This window comes from Ammodytes marinus (genome assembly GCF_949987685.1).
Source record: "Ammodytes marinus genome assembly, chromosome: 17".
NCBI classification, from domain to species: Eukaryota; Metazoa; Chordata; class Actinopteri; order Uranoscopiformes; family Ammodytidae; genus Ammodytes; species Ammodytes marinus.
Window position 1 is genome coordinate 16,695,896 of NC_137221.1, and position 14,311 is coordinate 16,710,206.

Here is a 14,311-nt window from a genome sequence, read left to right on the forward strand (position 1 = left end):
GTGTGAAGCCCTGTATGATTCCAGGAGTTGTGTTCTATGATTGAAGCTATAGAAAGAAATGAAGAAAAATAAAATAAAAAAAAAAGCGAGGAAGAGAACATCTATTCCGTCCGATGAAACCTATTCCGGTATAGACATCACATCCCCGAACCGCCAGGGAGCCAGAAAACACTTTCACCAGAGGCAGGGCATATTGGCCTTTTACTCTCAATACAGCTGGAGAGCACTGAAGCAAATCTTCACATGACACAAATCATCTGCACTCACTCAACCCTTCATACCACCTATTATGCAGGACATTTACATCCCGGTATTTGCCACAGTGTCAGCCCGTGCTTGCATTGCAGTCCATGCCTGTGTGTGTGTGTGTGTGTGTGTGTGTGTGTGTGTGTGTGTGTGTGTGTGTGTGTGTGTGTGTGTGCGTGCGCGGCTGCATAAATGTGTTGACCCAGATATTAACTCTGAAGGAACTAAGCTTTATGCTCTTTCACAGATAATAATGACAATGATGTTGACCACAATGACAGGTATTATGACCACAAGAACATGCTGTGAGATTATGTGAAACTTGATGTGACGTTCACAGGCAAAACAGCACACATTTCAAAACGTTATCTATGTATTGATGTCCCATGTGTTATGGTATGATGCTGGGGAACACATGAATGAGACCTATCTTCTGATGCTTGCTTCACTTGCTGGATCAAAAAGAAATATATAAACAAATTTAGCCAGACAGAGACGAGATGTGAATACTAAGACACATATACTATAGGGTTAGTATACTTTCGATTTCTAGTTCCCTTGTATTGATCTTTTAATCAGGACCAATGTACTATCCTTGCTTAATCCTATACTTTCCTTTTTTTGTGTGTGTGTGTGTGGGGCTCGTGTCATGTGAGGTTGTCACACCTAAACCCCACACTTTACGCTCCTTCCCTAATTCTCGTGTGATGGAGATGATTTGTCATTGACCCCAACTGCCCCAAACTGTTCACTGGCATGGCAACGGGCTAATTTATAAGCTCCTTTTCCTCCCGGGATTATCTTTCTTCCTGGTGTTCGAGCTAGAGAGCAAGCAGGGAACAAAAGAGATACAGGTTTCCTCCTGAAGCTATAAATGGCCTGCCCGCCGTCCTGACTGCCAACATTCTTTTTTGACGTGGTTCAAGTGAAAGTGGACTACGGCAGAAAAGTGATCGCTCATTTCCATTTGTTTTTTTTAAGTAGGCCTATCAAAGTTTTTTTTTTTTTTTTTTTTGCAACCCAACGTTTAAAATGAAGAAGGGTTTCTCAGACATTGGACTTTTTCCTGATCATCTCACCAGAGACACCCAATGGCACTCTTAAATCATTGGTTCGTCTTCTAAAGAACTACAGTTGCCCTGTCAACCTACTTCCAGCGGCACAAGTCTAGCGAGGATAATGCAGCGAGTCAATAGGTTAAGCATAATGGCATACAATGCACTTGGCCCCGAGGTCAACAACATATAAGATCATGCGAGAGTGTGTGCCCGAAAACAACATCAACAAAGCGAACAGGAATAGACTTAAGGCGGGTATAGCTGTGTTACTTACCCAGTGGCTCTTAAAGCTCTTTCAGGCTCAGCAGGGGGGATGAGGCAATGTATTCCAACTTAACAGCAAGGGAGCGAGTCCTCTTGTTCTCTCTCTTCCTTCTCATCCAAACTTCAAATCACTAATCACTACTGTTTAACTTGGCTGACACTACACCCCAAGGGAAGCAGCATCTGTTCTAAAAGGCTAACCCCCCCCACCCCCCCGGTATATACTGTCAGATATAGCGCTGCGTTCCACACCCACATGGTCACATGACAACCTCCGATCAATATGGACTAATGCATAGAAAAATAAACCATCCTAACGTTCCATCAGCCAATCTTAAGAAGAATACATTTCCATACGTGCATATAGCAGCCAACGCTTATCCATGAAGTCCAGTAGCAGAAGGAGATGCACAGAACAAAAGTTTAGACTCAGAAGTCATCCCAAACTCTAACAGCTACTTAAGCCATCAAAACGTCCCCTGAAGCTCACTGCGGAGAACCCACAAGAAACTGAAGCTATGCCACGCTTTAACACGCTCTCTCTAAGGACTGTTGTGATGGCTGGGGGGGGGGGGAATGAGCTGAGAGCCTGTCCACGTCTGTTCACGCCCAATGGAGGCAGAGCCCCACACATAACCTAAGCCCTGTGCTGGCCGACTCCCTCTTGCCGTGCTGACTCGCTGTTTGACTGAGTCTTGATCCCTTCTGCTCTGTCGGATGGAAAAGTGGAGCAAGCCCTGTCAGCCCTCCACCCCCCCCCCCCCTCCCTTCATCCTCCTCCTGGTACAATGTTAAGTGTCTTAGTGCGTGTGTTTCTGCAATGATAGGGAAGAGATGAGGAAACATCCAACGTTTTGATAAGTGATCATTTAAGGCTATGCATTGCAATCTCAGATGGGGTGAAAGCAAAAAGCCAAACTTCTTCCCCGCCTACTTTTACTATACCACATCTGTTGTCTGCACTTTCCAAACTTGAAAGAGGGTTCCACTGAAGTTCAGAAGCAAAATAAAGCATGCCAGTTGTTTAGGGTACCAGAGATACACACTGTATTGTCTGCCATATGTCTTCGGCTACTACCTTGTAAAGACTGAAACATATGGAGCGCTGTTCTTGAGACTTACGCTGTCTCCTCAGTGATGACATTGATTGTCTGTATTGCATCAACTTTACTGTCTTATCCATCTGTGTCCCATGCCCACTTAAAACTGTTCAGGGTCAAAATGGGTTTAGGTATATTAAAGAGTCCATTGCATCTGCCACAGATGGGATGGGGTGCACAATGGAGAGGGTCTAATACAGGGCTCACATCCATCCGGACAAATACATTTCTACTAAAAATTGCATTGTGGGAAGTACAGGGATTTGTAAGGAAGAATAAAAGAAAGAAATATTGCTCTCTTTGAGAACTATTTATTGTGAGTCTGACAGTGTTGTATGAGTGCAATGTTAGATTGATGCAACTATCTATCCGTCTCTCTTCCGTATAACCAGCCGATATGAGAACGAGGAGAGTGCCATACACTTGGCTATGCGGTCACAACTTGGCCGCTATGCCATTTTGCGCGATACATGTGATTACATTTTGGGCAGATTTGTGTCCAGCTTGTTTTTTTGTTGGCAGAGTGCAGAATGTGCCTTTTACTTTTTTTTTGTTTAAGGTTGAGAACTGCCAAAGCTGACAGCAGCACCGGATCAGTCTTGAGCCTCAATCTAACCCGTGTCAGGAATGAGGATGTCAGAAAACGACTTGTGACTTTGCCCATTATGACTCTATGGCTGATGTGATGTGCGGTGGTGGGGGTAGGGTGCAAGGTCTTTTACCACAGATCCGAGCGGAAAGACCACTACTGACTGAGGATTAGAAATGGGATTAACTGACCCTCAACCCTTCACAGGCTTACTGCCATCCATCCATCTAAAGTGTATATTACATTCATCTGTAACTACTGGGTCATCATTTTTAAAGCGTGCCATAAAAAAAATAAGATGGCGATATGTTGCCTCGCTCATATTGCGAGTGATACATAAATAAATGTTTAAGTAGTGCAACGTACTGTATATTCTGTAGAGGCCAGAAAGAAAAAAAAAGTGGTTAGTTCTGATTAAAATAACCAGAGGCTATAAAATCAGTCGAGTACATATGGGAGTGGAATGTACATGCAATCGAACTGAGCCACGGTATAATCTATAATGCAGCAGATATAAGATTAGTTCTCCACTGTATAGTATGGTGTTTGTATGTCATTGGGGGCTCAGCCTGATATCCCGCACTCAAGCAAAGTGAGGGTCAAAGATCAGATATGCCAGAGGCAAGGTCGGCAACCAATGCGCACGGCAAATACAGAGCTGGACCTAGATTATCATTTCCGTTGAGTGAGTGAGGGACAGCAGAGAAACGAAGAGACGAGACACACTGTGGGGGGAAATAACCCAGTGAAGATTCAAGGTAGACATACATTCCTTTACCACCTCCAAACCAGGTGTAGAAAAAGACTGTATTCCTATCCTCGAAAACCTTGTTAAAACTTTTTTTTTTTTTAACAAAAGCTGAACATAACGGTATCTCTTTTTTTCGAGGCGGCGAGGCAAAATAGATGAATGAGAGGAGGTTGAGGAGACACAGGCTCGGGCGCACGGCAGATGGCGCAGACATATGGGCCTGTTAGGGGCAAAATAAATAAATAAACACTCACACATAAATACCGAGATGAACTGTGAGTGCCGCAAACTGTTGGCCAACTTTCGCCAGCTGAGAGAGAGAGAGAGAGAGAGAGAGAGAGAGAGGAGAGAGGAGAAAAAGAGAGAGAAAGAGAGAGAGAGGAGAGAGAGAGAGAGAACATATGGAGGGAGGGAGCTATACCAACCAAAATTGTGGTCCTGTTTTCTAACTGCACCGACACTGCTGAAAAAAAGCTGCATGCAGGCAATTGTGATGAGAATGAGGGAGATTTTTTTGTTGAGCCCTCTACGTGATCCCTAATCTCCGAGTGAGTGTACATTACCCCTTTGGCATTAGAACGATTAAGAGGGGGAAAGATACACAGGCAATATATTATATCATCTGTTTTTTTATTTGTTTATGTAGGTAGGTGCATCTGTGGGCACTAAATATACTGTAGTCTGCAAAATACAGTTACTTTTCTCACGCCTGCTGTCTGGTTCAGCTGGCATGGTGTATGCATGCCGTTCCCCGCCGCATTGCTATCTATCTATACATTCTCCACCTCTCATCCGCCTCCTGCTCAGCCCTCAAAGGCCCTGTGAGCGCAGATAGACGGACAGAAAGTCAGCCAGAGAGACAGCCAGGTTGAGCGAGGTGATATTATCCCTCCAGCAAAACAAATGGCTTGCTTTAGTACAACGTGTTCTCCACCCCGAATCAACTGCAAACGACACGCTCCCCGCCCCAGCTCCAGTCAAGATCTCCTGCCCGCGCACACAGACAGGGATAAACAGGAGGAGAGACTGCAATATCAAAACAGTGCAGTCAGAGTGTGTGTGTGTGTGTGTGTGTGTACCTGCGTGTGTTAAAGCTATACTACGTAACTGCAGTATGTCACAGGAATATGTGGTCTCTTCTATATTGAGTGCTCCGCCATGTCTGAATAATTAGCCGTACAGTAATCAAAAGTGTGTATTTTTAGTAATACATTAGTACTTCCTCAGTGCCTGCGTGATTCTGGGGATTCGGGGGAAAACAGTAGAGACTGAAAAGTCAAATTTATGTGGAATGGTTGTTGGGGACAAAATGCTAGAGATAAAAATTATAAATACAAACACTTTTTTTTTTATATTGAAAATCTTACATAGTAGAGCTTTAATGTTACATTGGTCCCTGTGCAGGATGTGTCATTCTGTTGCCCTTGATATCCATTATGTATACATGAGGAAGTCCATATGTGACCACCCGATATTGCCACTAATATCTCGCTATCTTTAATTGCTGCACGCCGGTTGGCTGGGTTCTAACAGCCTCGCACTTCCTCCCAACAGCATCCGTGCATCCACACAGCATGGTGTGATGACTTAAGGCTGTGAACACAGAAGTGGTCGCGTCTGTGCATTAGCGCAAAATGTTAACAACCGATAAACAAGAACATGAATTGACTGACATGTGCTTTGACTATAGACAACACATTTCCCATGTCGATACTCCTGGCTGGTTCGAACAGCTTCTGTTCTTATAACTGGAACATTCTTGTTGGGTTGCTAGTGTTTGCTGGCAACCAATGTCAAAATAACTGTTGCTGCACGATAGATTACATTTAACACATGTTCCTTGCATTTCAGCAAATGTAACATAAACCCAGGTCTTGGTCAGTGTGTGTATTGTGTGTGCTCCGTCTGTTTGTGTGTGCAAGCACATTACTTAATCCCTTTGCAAATACATTTGGATTTTTGCCACATTCTTCCCGGTTTGAGTGTGTTTGTGTTTGATAGACATCGCCGCCACCTTGCCACTTTATATTCTGTTTGGCTCTCTGCCCCTCGTAATGTCTGCAAATTTAATTTGATTGCAGCCGTAATCTGCCGGCTAGTAAATTGACTTTGTCGAGTTTTGTTTCCTCCCCTACCTCGGCGCAGAGTGGTAGTCTGATAAGTTACGACGGTCTTATCTCCGGCGTGTGAACCTGCAGTCCCCATTGTGTGCTATGGTCACTGCAGAGCACTCCTCTAGAAGTGCTCTCTAACTAATGTGATCTCAAGGGAAAAGCTGAGCTCACCAGAATGTTTAATCGTCACAGTAGACAGGTAGTCCTACTGCGACGGGCCCATGACCAATTCAATTCCTATGACAGTCCATTTGACCTGTTGAAGACATTTTTAATGGCTGTCACTGCAGAATGTTCACTGCAAACGCAAAGTGTTCACACTGAAGGTGTCTGCAAGTTGCTCACATCAAAGGTATTCATTGTCCTGAAGAATATCCTTCCCTGGCAATATGTTAAACGTAACATCAAAGCAATTTACATTACTGCAGTATTGTTATGGTCACTGTAGATATTGAAAAGGCAATGCTACCTAAAGCATTTGACAGGATGTGTTGAGTTTTGTGATGTTCAAACAAATACCATGATCTTTTCCTGACACATAACTGGTGAATTATGGGCCTAAACCTAACTACATACCCTCTTCTACCTCCATTACCAAAGATAACCACCCACCATGACTTTACAGACTTTACAACTTACAGAAATCACATTTACTCTAACATTGGTTGTATAATACTTGTGTAGGAGACAGGAATGCATCTGTTCAGTGACTCTATACTGACATGGGTGGTTCAATGGGGACGATGAACTAGAACCAAAACTGTGGTTTAGTGCTTCTGAACAACGTTGCCTTTTGTTATTGACAAAAAATGAATCACTATTTGGGTTAATGGTTAAAACAGCGCGATCAATTGGGCTGGTGTTGCATTATGTAGTTCACTTATGTAGTCCACCAGATGATCCACTATGCACAGACAGACTACAATGTCAAAGAGTCAGTGGCCTACATAGACATAGTAGAGAAAAACCCATTTGCTAGAAGCCAGATGCGATCTGGGTAATGTTACCTTTTGAATTAACAACACAAAGAGAATGGTGTTTGTTCTTATTGACCAATTTAATGAACACTAACACGGGGGAACTTCATTAGACTATCTTCAGTCCGTTAATAAAATGGCTGTGACATGAGCAAACACAGGATAAACATCACACACACACACACACACACAGACACACACACACACACACACACTGCACATACTGACATGCACACAGAATGAGTGTCAGAATTATTTGGAGTAACTTACAGGTTGCCATAGTCCCAGACGACGCACTGTGGATCGGATGTGCCCTGCAAGATATGGGAAGAGGGGAGGAAGGGGAGTGGAGGGTGGTTGGGGAGAGAGAGAGAAGATAAGCCGTTATTGTCAGTCGAGAGTATGAGACAGAGAGAGAGAGAGAAAGAGGCAGGGAGAAGACAGAATAGCTTGTTTTTGCCAGAGGAGAAAGAGAGGGATGCTGCATGGGCGATGGAGAGAGGTAAACAGACAATGAAAGAGACGGATTGAGACAGACGGTGGGAGGGAGGGATGATAGAAAACAGTCATTGTCAGAGGACAGAGCAGAGGCAAATAGCTGATGTTGTTGCAAAACGAGAGAAAAGGCTTGCGACTTGAGAGAGAGAGAAATAGGAAAAGGCATTTCATGGACAATAATACACATCAGGTTGGGGTCATAAAACATGCAGTGGTGGCAAAGCATTCAAATCCTCCTACTTAAGTGCAACCACGTTAGGGAAGTGGTAAAGCAAAAAAGTAAATAACTATAAAGCTGTACAATGTACTTCAGTATAAAACAAATAAAGTACTTATTGTGAGGAAGAGGCCCTTTCAAGAGTGTGTAAAAGCTCGCCGAAGTCACTTCAAGTGCCTAATAAATCGTGTTAGTTCCTTTTATCTCTTAAACATCCTCGGATGTATTCCTGGCTGGAATTGATTAAAAAAAAACACAAAAGGAAAAGAAAGAAGGTCAGGCAGGCAGGGCCTCGTGACAGTCTTAAACGCTGGTCATTTGCTATCTGCTCACTCTTAAGTCATCGAGCCAAAAGCCGATTGTGTGTGTGTGTGTGTGTGTGTGTGTGTGTGTGTGTGTGTGTGTGTGTGTGTGTGTGTGTGTGTGTGTGTGGGGTGGGGGGCTCGAAAAAGGCAGGTGAATCATCTGGTAATCAAGACCCGGCCATGCGTGACGCTGTGTGGAAAAAAGACTCGCTGTGTGACTCAATCAGTGAATCAATCAGGGGGATCGATATCTTTAACGGACTCCTCATAACTTCTTCTTGGGCGATCGCTGCATAGGTGATTGGCCTTAAAGAATGTGTGTGTGTGTGTGTGTGTGTGTCCCCGGTCAACCCCCGGCTACACCACGCCTCATTTGGTAAGGAATTGGATCGGGATTGGTTTCAGGTGAACTCTGGTGTTTTTTTTTTTACTTTAATTCAAACACAGAAAAGCATTCAAAGTCTTCGAAAAAGTCCAAAAGTGCAACCCCCTATAGTCTGAGAGAGAAAAAAAAACAATTGGCCAATTCACTATCTGGCTTCTTTTATACAGAGGAAGACTGATGGGCCTCTTGTGTAACTACATCGGCTACCCACAATTGAGATGCCATTCTTCCAGCGGGGCCTGATGCAGATGAAAATGGATCCCTGTCTCTCTCACTCTCTCTCTCTTTCTCTCTCTCTATTCCATTATGTTGGTCCTTCCTGAAGTCCTGCATTATAGCACTTTGCCTTTGAGCTCCCCCTCATGGTAAAGGAGATTATAACAGAAATTCCACGACAAGCCACACTGTTCTGCCCATTACACAGGGGATAATGTCCAATGAAAGTAGACTCAATGCAGCCTTAGAAAAAAAGAAAGGAAAAAGAAATGGAGGAATGACCCCATCTTGAGGGCAGAGCAAAGTGAATGTTTTCTGAATATCAACAGTATTTTTGAATGAGAAAAAAAGGGAGAGGGAGGACACTCAAGTCTGCACCATAATGAGAATTCACTGTATTGCTCTGGAGGCAAGGTCACACACGCGCGCGCACACACACACACACACACACACACACACACACACACACACACACTCTGAACAGAACTCTGGGTCTCTACTTGGCTGGACATGAGTAGACAGGGATGATGCAAACGCTTAGAACTAGGCAAGGCTGACAGATAGATTTATGGATGGACAGCGCTTTGTTCTTCCCCCTAATGCCGGCGACATTAGCTGTCCCCTTGGGCGTGCATTGTGCGTCGCGGCGCTCTCTTAGCATTCAAGCTATCAATCAGCGGGCACCGTGCCCGACTGTTACGCTACACAGCTGGAGTGACACCCAGTGTACTCCCACCACGTCTGCCTCCAGTCTTTACCCCTTTAACGCCTGAAAACCTTGCATAATGTCGGTGTCTACTCTACTGATGTATCTAAAACAGGAGAAAAAAAAACGCCTTGCTGATTCTAACAGGCGCATTTATGGACGCTAATAGCGGCGTCTCTACCTTAGCAGCTCTTTTATTTTTCTCCACAAAAGAGAGGCCATTTTCTTCACACGGTATTCTCATGTAAATGGAGGAGCCATTTGGGTTGGGGCGAGGGAACTCTTAATGCATATTATCGGTAAATACGGCAAGGTAGGTAATCAGGTGAAATGTGCTACTATAACAGAACAATAGACCCACACTGGTTCAGACGTTCTTAAAAGCCTTCCAATTTTCATATCATAGTAGATTATAGAAAATGAAATAGCAAGCAGCCTGGATGATGCTTCTTTACGACTGATGGAAGTAAACTGGGGAATTACCAGCGAGGGATACGGCTGATGTCGTAGAGCTAATCAGCGTTGCCTTTGAAATTGAAAAAAAGCTAAAGTGGAAGGATAGCAGAGAGAAAGGGCTACTGTAAGGGCACCGCGCTTAATTCCGACATCCTCCTTCTTACTCCCCATTAAAGACACACACACACACACACACACACACACACACACACACACACACACACACACACACACACACACACACACACACACACACACACACACCTTGACACCAGTGAACATTAAGCAGGGAGTCTGAGTTGGTTAAGACTCTCTGAACCGACATGACCATGTACAGAAGACCCCTTACAACACAAGCCCTTTGAGAGTGAAGCCTGAGGCAGCTGTTGCCATGGCAGCTGGGCGTTTTCTACACTGGCCAAGGTAGACAACCAACTGAAGCCAAAAGACCATAACAGGAGACCCCCACTTTTTCATTTTTTTCACTTCCCTGTCTCCGCTAGTTTCCATATAGTAGCTCAGGATATTATTTTTCCACCTGACAAATTTCAGGCCAAGCAGAGCAACACTAACACCTAGCTCTGAAGTGAAATGACTCTGTGTGCATGCACCTACATTGCTTGCTGTGTTGGGCAGTATCATTCCACATTTTGAAGGAAAACATGCTTATTTTTCTTCCCCATGTTCAGTTGAGATCTACGTTGTTCATATATTTCCATTAAATAAGTAAGTAGCCGCAGACAGCAGAAGGCAAGCTTAGCTTAGCATAAAGACAGAAAACAGAAAGACGGAGTCACAGTAGCTAGCTACCAGGCCGCAGGCTCTTTCTGAAAACAACCTTTAGAAGTTCATTGCAGGTGGATTTTGTTACCTTCAGACAGAGCCAACGAGCCCACAGCCAGCTAGCAAGCTGATTCACACTGTGTCCAGTCTTCTAACCAGCTGCTGGCTACGGCTTCATACTTCACAAACATATGAGCGGATTGATCTTCTCACTTAAAGCCACTACGAGTAACATGGCATGTTGGCGTCCCCTTTGGACAAAAGCGGTAGTATTTTTACGACGCCCGCTGTCACAAAGCTGTTTTCTAGCTCGTGCCAGGCGTGCGAGTGTGAACTTAGAAGGGCGCAATATAGTGCATGTCCGTGTGTTGAAAGTGTGAGGACTCTTTTCGGCTCTGTGAGAGTGGTTTTGACACTGCATCAACTAATGCCAGTCAGTGCTACACACACCTGATTGCAATGAGTTGATGCAGCATCGTCACCTAACTACTCTCTCTCACGGAGCTGAAAGATTACGTGTCCTCACAGAAAGCGAATGAACGAGAGATGGCAGTTAGTATGGATCACGATGAGGTAATGTGTTTGTGTTGTTGATGTAAATAATGACTATTTCAGATAATGGTTATCTGATGATGGTGAAGCAAAGCAAACTTTGTGTTAGTACCAACCGCTCATTCATTTAGGAGTAAACACTGCAGTCTAGTTTCGCTCTCGTGAAATTGTATACACGTTGCTTGGCAACGCCCTCGTCCCGCCCGTAGCCTATATCACTCTCCCTTTTAGCTTTTCTTCATTGCATTCTCTTTTTTTTCTTTGATGGTTCAGCCCCGTTATCAGTCATTATGACGACAAATAACTGTCTCAAACAAGGCTCCCGCTCCCCTTCCCTCACCTGGATGGATAGTCTTCTCAAATCGCGTTGCAGCGCCACACTGAAATCTGCGACAAATACGGATATGTGACCATAGAGCCTGCACGAGCGAACCGAAAATCGGACTGGGTGTGCGACCAGACCAAAAGCAGTAATAAAAACTATATAAAAACGTCTTTCTTTGCACTGATGGTCTCGTTTGCTGTTAAAGGTAATTTATGATTATGTGAGGAAACATGAGGCTGTTTAAAAGATATTTAAATGTTACTCGTAGCCGCTTTAAAGCTAACGTGAAAGGTTTATTTCCCGAAATGTCAAAACAAATTGCTGTGATCTTAAACTTCTCTCAGTGCAAGACTACTAATACAAACTACTTTAAATACAAAAGAAACATGTAGTTGTCCGTTATTTTGCTTTTGGCAGTTACAGCTGCAAACACCCAAATGCATTTAAAGTAGCAATTATGGATATGCGTGGCTATGACTAAGACCATGAACACTGGTTGCAATTGAATGGAAACCATCTATCTATCTGTCTATCTATCTATCTATCTATCTATCTATCTATCTATCTATCTATCTATCTATCTATCTATCTATCTATCTATCTATCTATCTATCTATCTATCTATCTATCTATCTATCCAATTAAATGTAACTGATTTGAATCAACAAAGTTTAGGGAAGTATTACATTTAATAGCTTGAATACCCCTGCACTAACACTGGTGGAAGGTGTGCATATGTGCATATACCCTCCGGATTCTGTGCTATAGCCTCTGTACTCTACTGTGTATGTGCCCTTAGCAGTGAGTAATCCAGACCAGCATGCTAGGATCAGCAATACAACATCATCTTCTAGACAGAGTCGTTGCAACCTGCAGTCCCTCTGCTTTGCCAAGAGTGTAAAAGAGCTGAACAACAGGGAGATAACAGTAATATGCAGAGAAAGGAAATGCCATAATTAAGAGATGAATCAGTGGTTTTAAAGCAGGGGAGATTGGTTTGCTGGGAAAATGAATACAACGTCGTCATAATGAAAACAATGTGCAATAATTTTGACCCTCGGGTCCCGCGGTTAATACAGCAAGAGAGTAATTTCATTGGAAGATGTTATGATGTCTATGTGTGTGTGTGTGTGTATATATACATATAGCTATGTCTCTGTGTGTTTGTGTTGTCTGTCTACAGAGTGCCGTTAAATATTCAACATTATTTTTCAAAACTGTGCCTACCTCTATACAGAAGAATGCCTAATGAAACCCACATCTTATTGAGGTGTTTGCGAGGAGTGCCTCTCATTAAACTTGCACTTAGTCCTTTTCGGCTTAAAACACCCCACGAGTCGTTTATAATAACACACTCCACTGTAATATAAACTGAATAGGCACCGGGAGACAGCGGGATATGAAGAAGTCAAACAGGTCTGCATTTATTCAGGCAATTCACAGAGCTCCACGGCGCTTTATAGCATGCAGCACTCTCTCTTTCATCTGAACTCAGGAAACATGGGTCAGCGGGGAGAGAAGAGAATCCTTAAAAGCCTTGAACAAATGTATTTTCTTGGGCCAAAGTTTGCTTGTAGTGAAAAATGCAAAACACCATTGCATTGGAAAGTGCCTAATATGGAATCATTTTTTATTTTTATTTTATTTTTTTCGTGGCTTTATACTACTGTGCAAATACGCTGTTTTTTCCTGGTGGTTAGAAAGTTACACACTCATCCGAACGAATACTCCCAAGAGCGGCTGGGATATAGACGATGCAGATGAGGGAGTATACCATTCTCAACACCAATACGTCTTGAAATGAGATACATATAGCTTCATAATCAGTGTTTTTTCTATTTGCATGAAAATAAGGGGAACATTTGTGATTTAAAAAAAAGAAAAAAGAAATACAAACTTACATTGATAAGCGGCGATAGCTCCACCACTACCATTGGCTCACTGGGTTGCGGTTCAGGCCGTACTGTCACCGTCATGAGCTTGGAGTTGATCACCGCCGGGGCACTGCAGAGACACACACACAATCACACACAAAAGGGTGTTATTTGTTTATTTTATTTTTTTATAATTTGCACATTCACATTTGGCTCAAATTGGGCCCTAAAAAACATAGAGATAAAGGGGGACTATGCTGACGAGCTGATTTCTTATATGTCTGTCATACACACAACAACATTGCATGCATTCAAACACACCCAGAAGGACACACACCCAACACACACACATATGAACATCTAAACAAAAACACTAGAAAGCCAGAGCTAGCGCCTACATTGAAACAGGTCACTGGGCCAGTTAGTATTGAACAGAGCCATACACCATATCATAGTGGCCTTTTGACAACCTCCTGATTTCTCCTAACTTCTATGTTTCTCCAGATCTTTACAAGTTTCAGGAGCCACTATAGGCCCACGCCCATTCCAAGCCCTACTTTACACTTCCAAAAATAAGTTCACAATGCAAAAAAAAAAAGATCAAGGGAAGGATGTCTACGGAAATGTACTTTTTCTTGGAGATCCAAGACATGTGTCTGATAACTATAGGCAGCCACGAGAAAAAAGGGGGGAGAAGCAACATAGACACTACGAGAGAAGAGACAGGTGGAGAATTGGAAGTTGGAATGAGATAGAGAGAGAAGAAGCGGGAGAAGAAAGGGCACAGGAATAGAAAGGTATCGAAAATGAAATCAAAAAGCAAAGTACAAGAGAGATTTAAAAGTTATCTGAGGAAAAAGATAATGCAGAGAGGTAATAGAAATGGCAGGGGAAG

General features: G+C 43.3%; 1 protein-coding gene across 1 annotated transcript in view; it reads right to left on the minus strand.

Moving 5' to 3' along the window:
- The window catches only part of adgrb2 (adhesion G protein-coupled receptor B2), a gene marked incomplete at both ends in the record, with an annotated part of 141,111 nt that overhangs the window by 60,763 nt on the left and 66,037 nt on the right, over positions 1-14,311 (minus strand). The window contains 2 exon segments of the mRNA XM_080045755.1: positions 7,370-7,413; positions 13,444-13,546. Coding sequence (XP_079901881.1) covers positions 7,370-7,413; positions 13,444-13,546 — 147 coding nt within the window.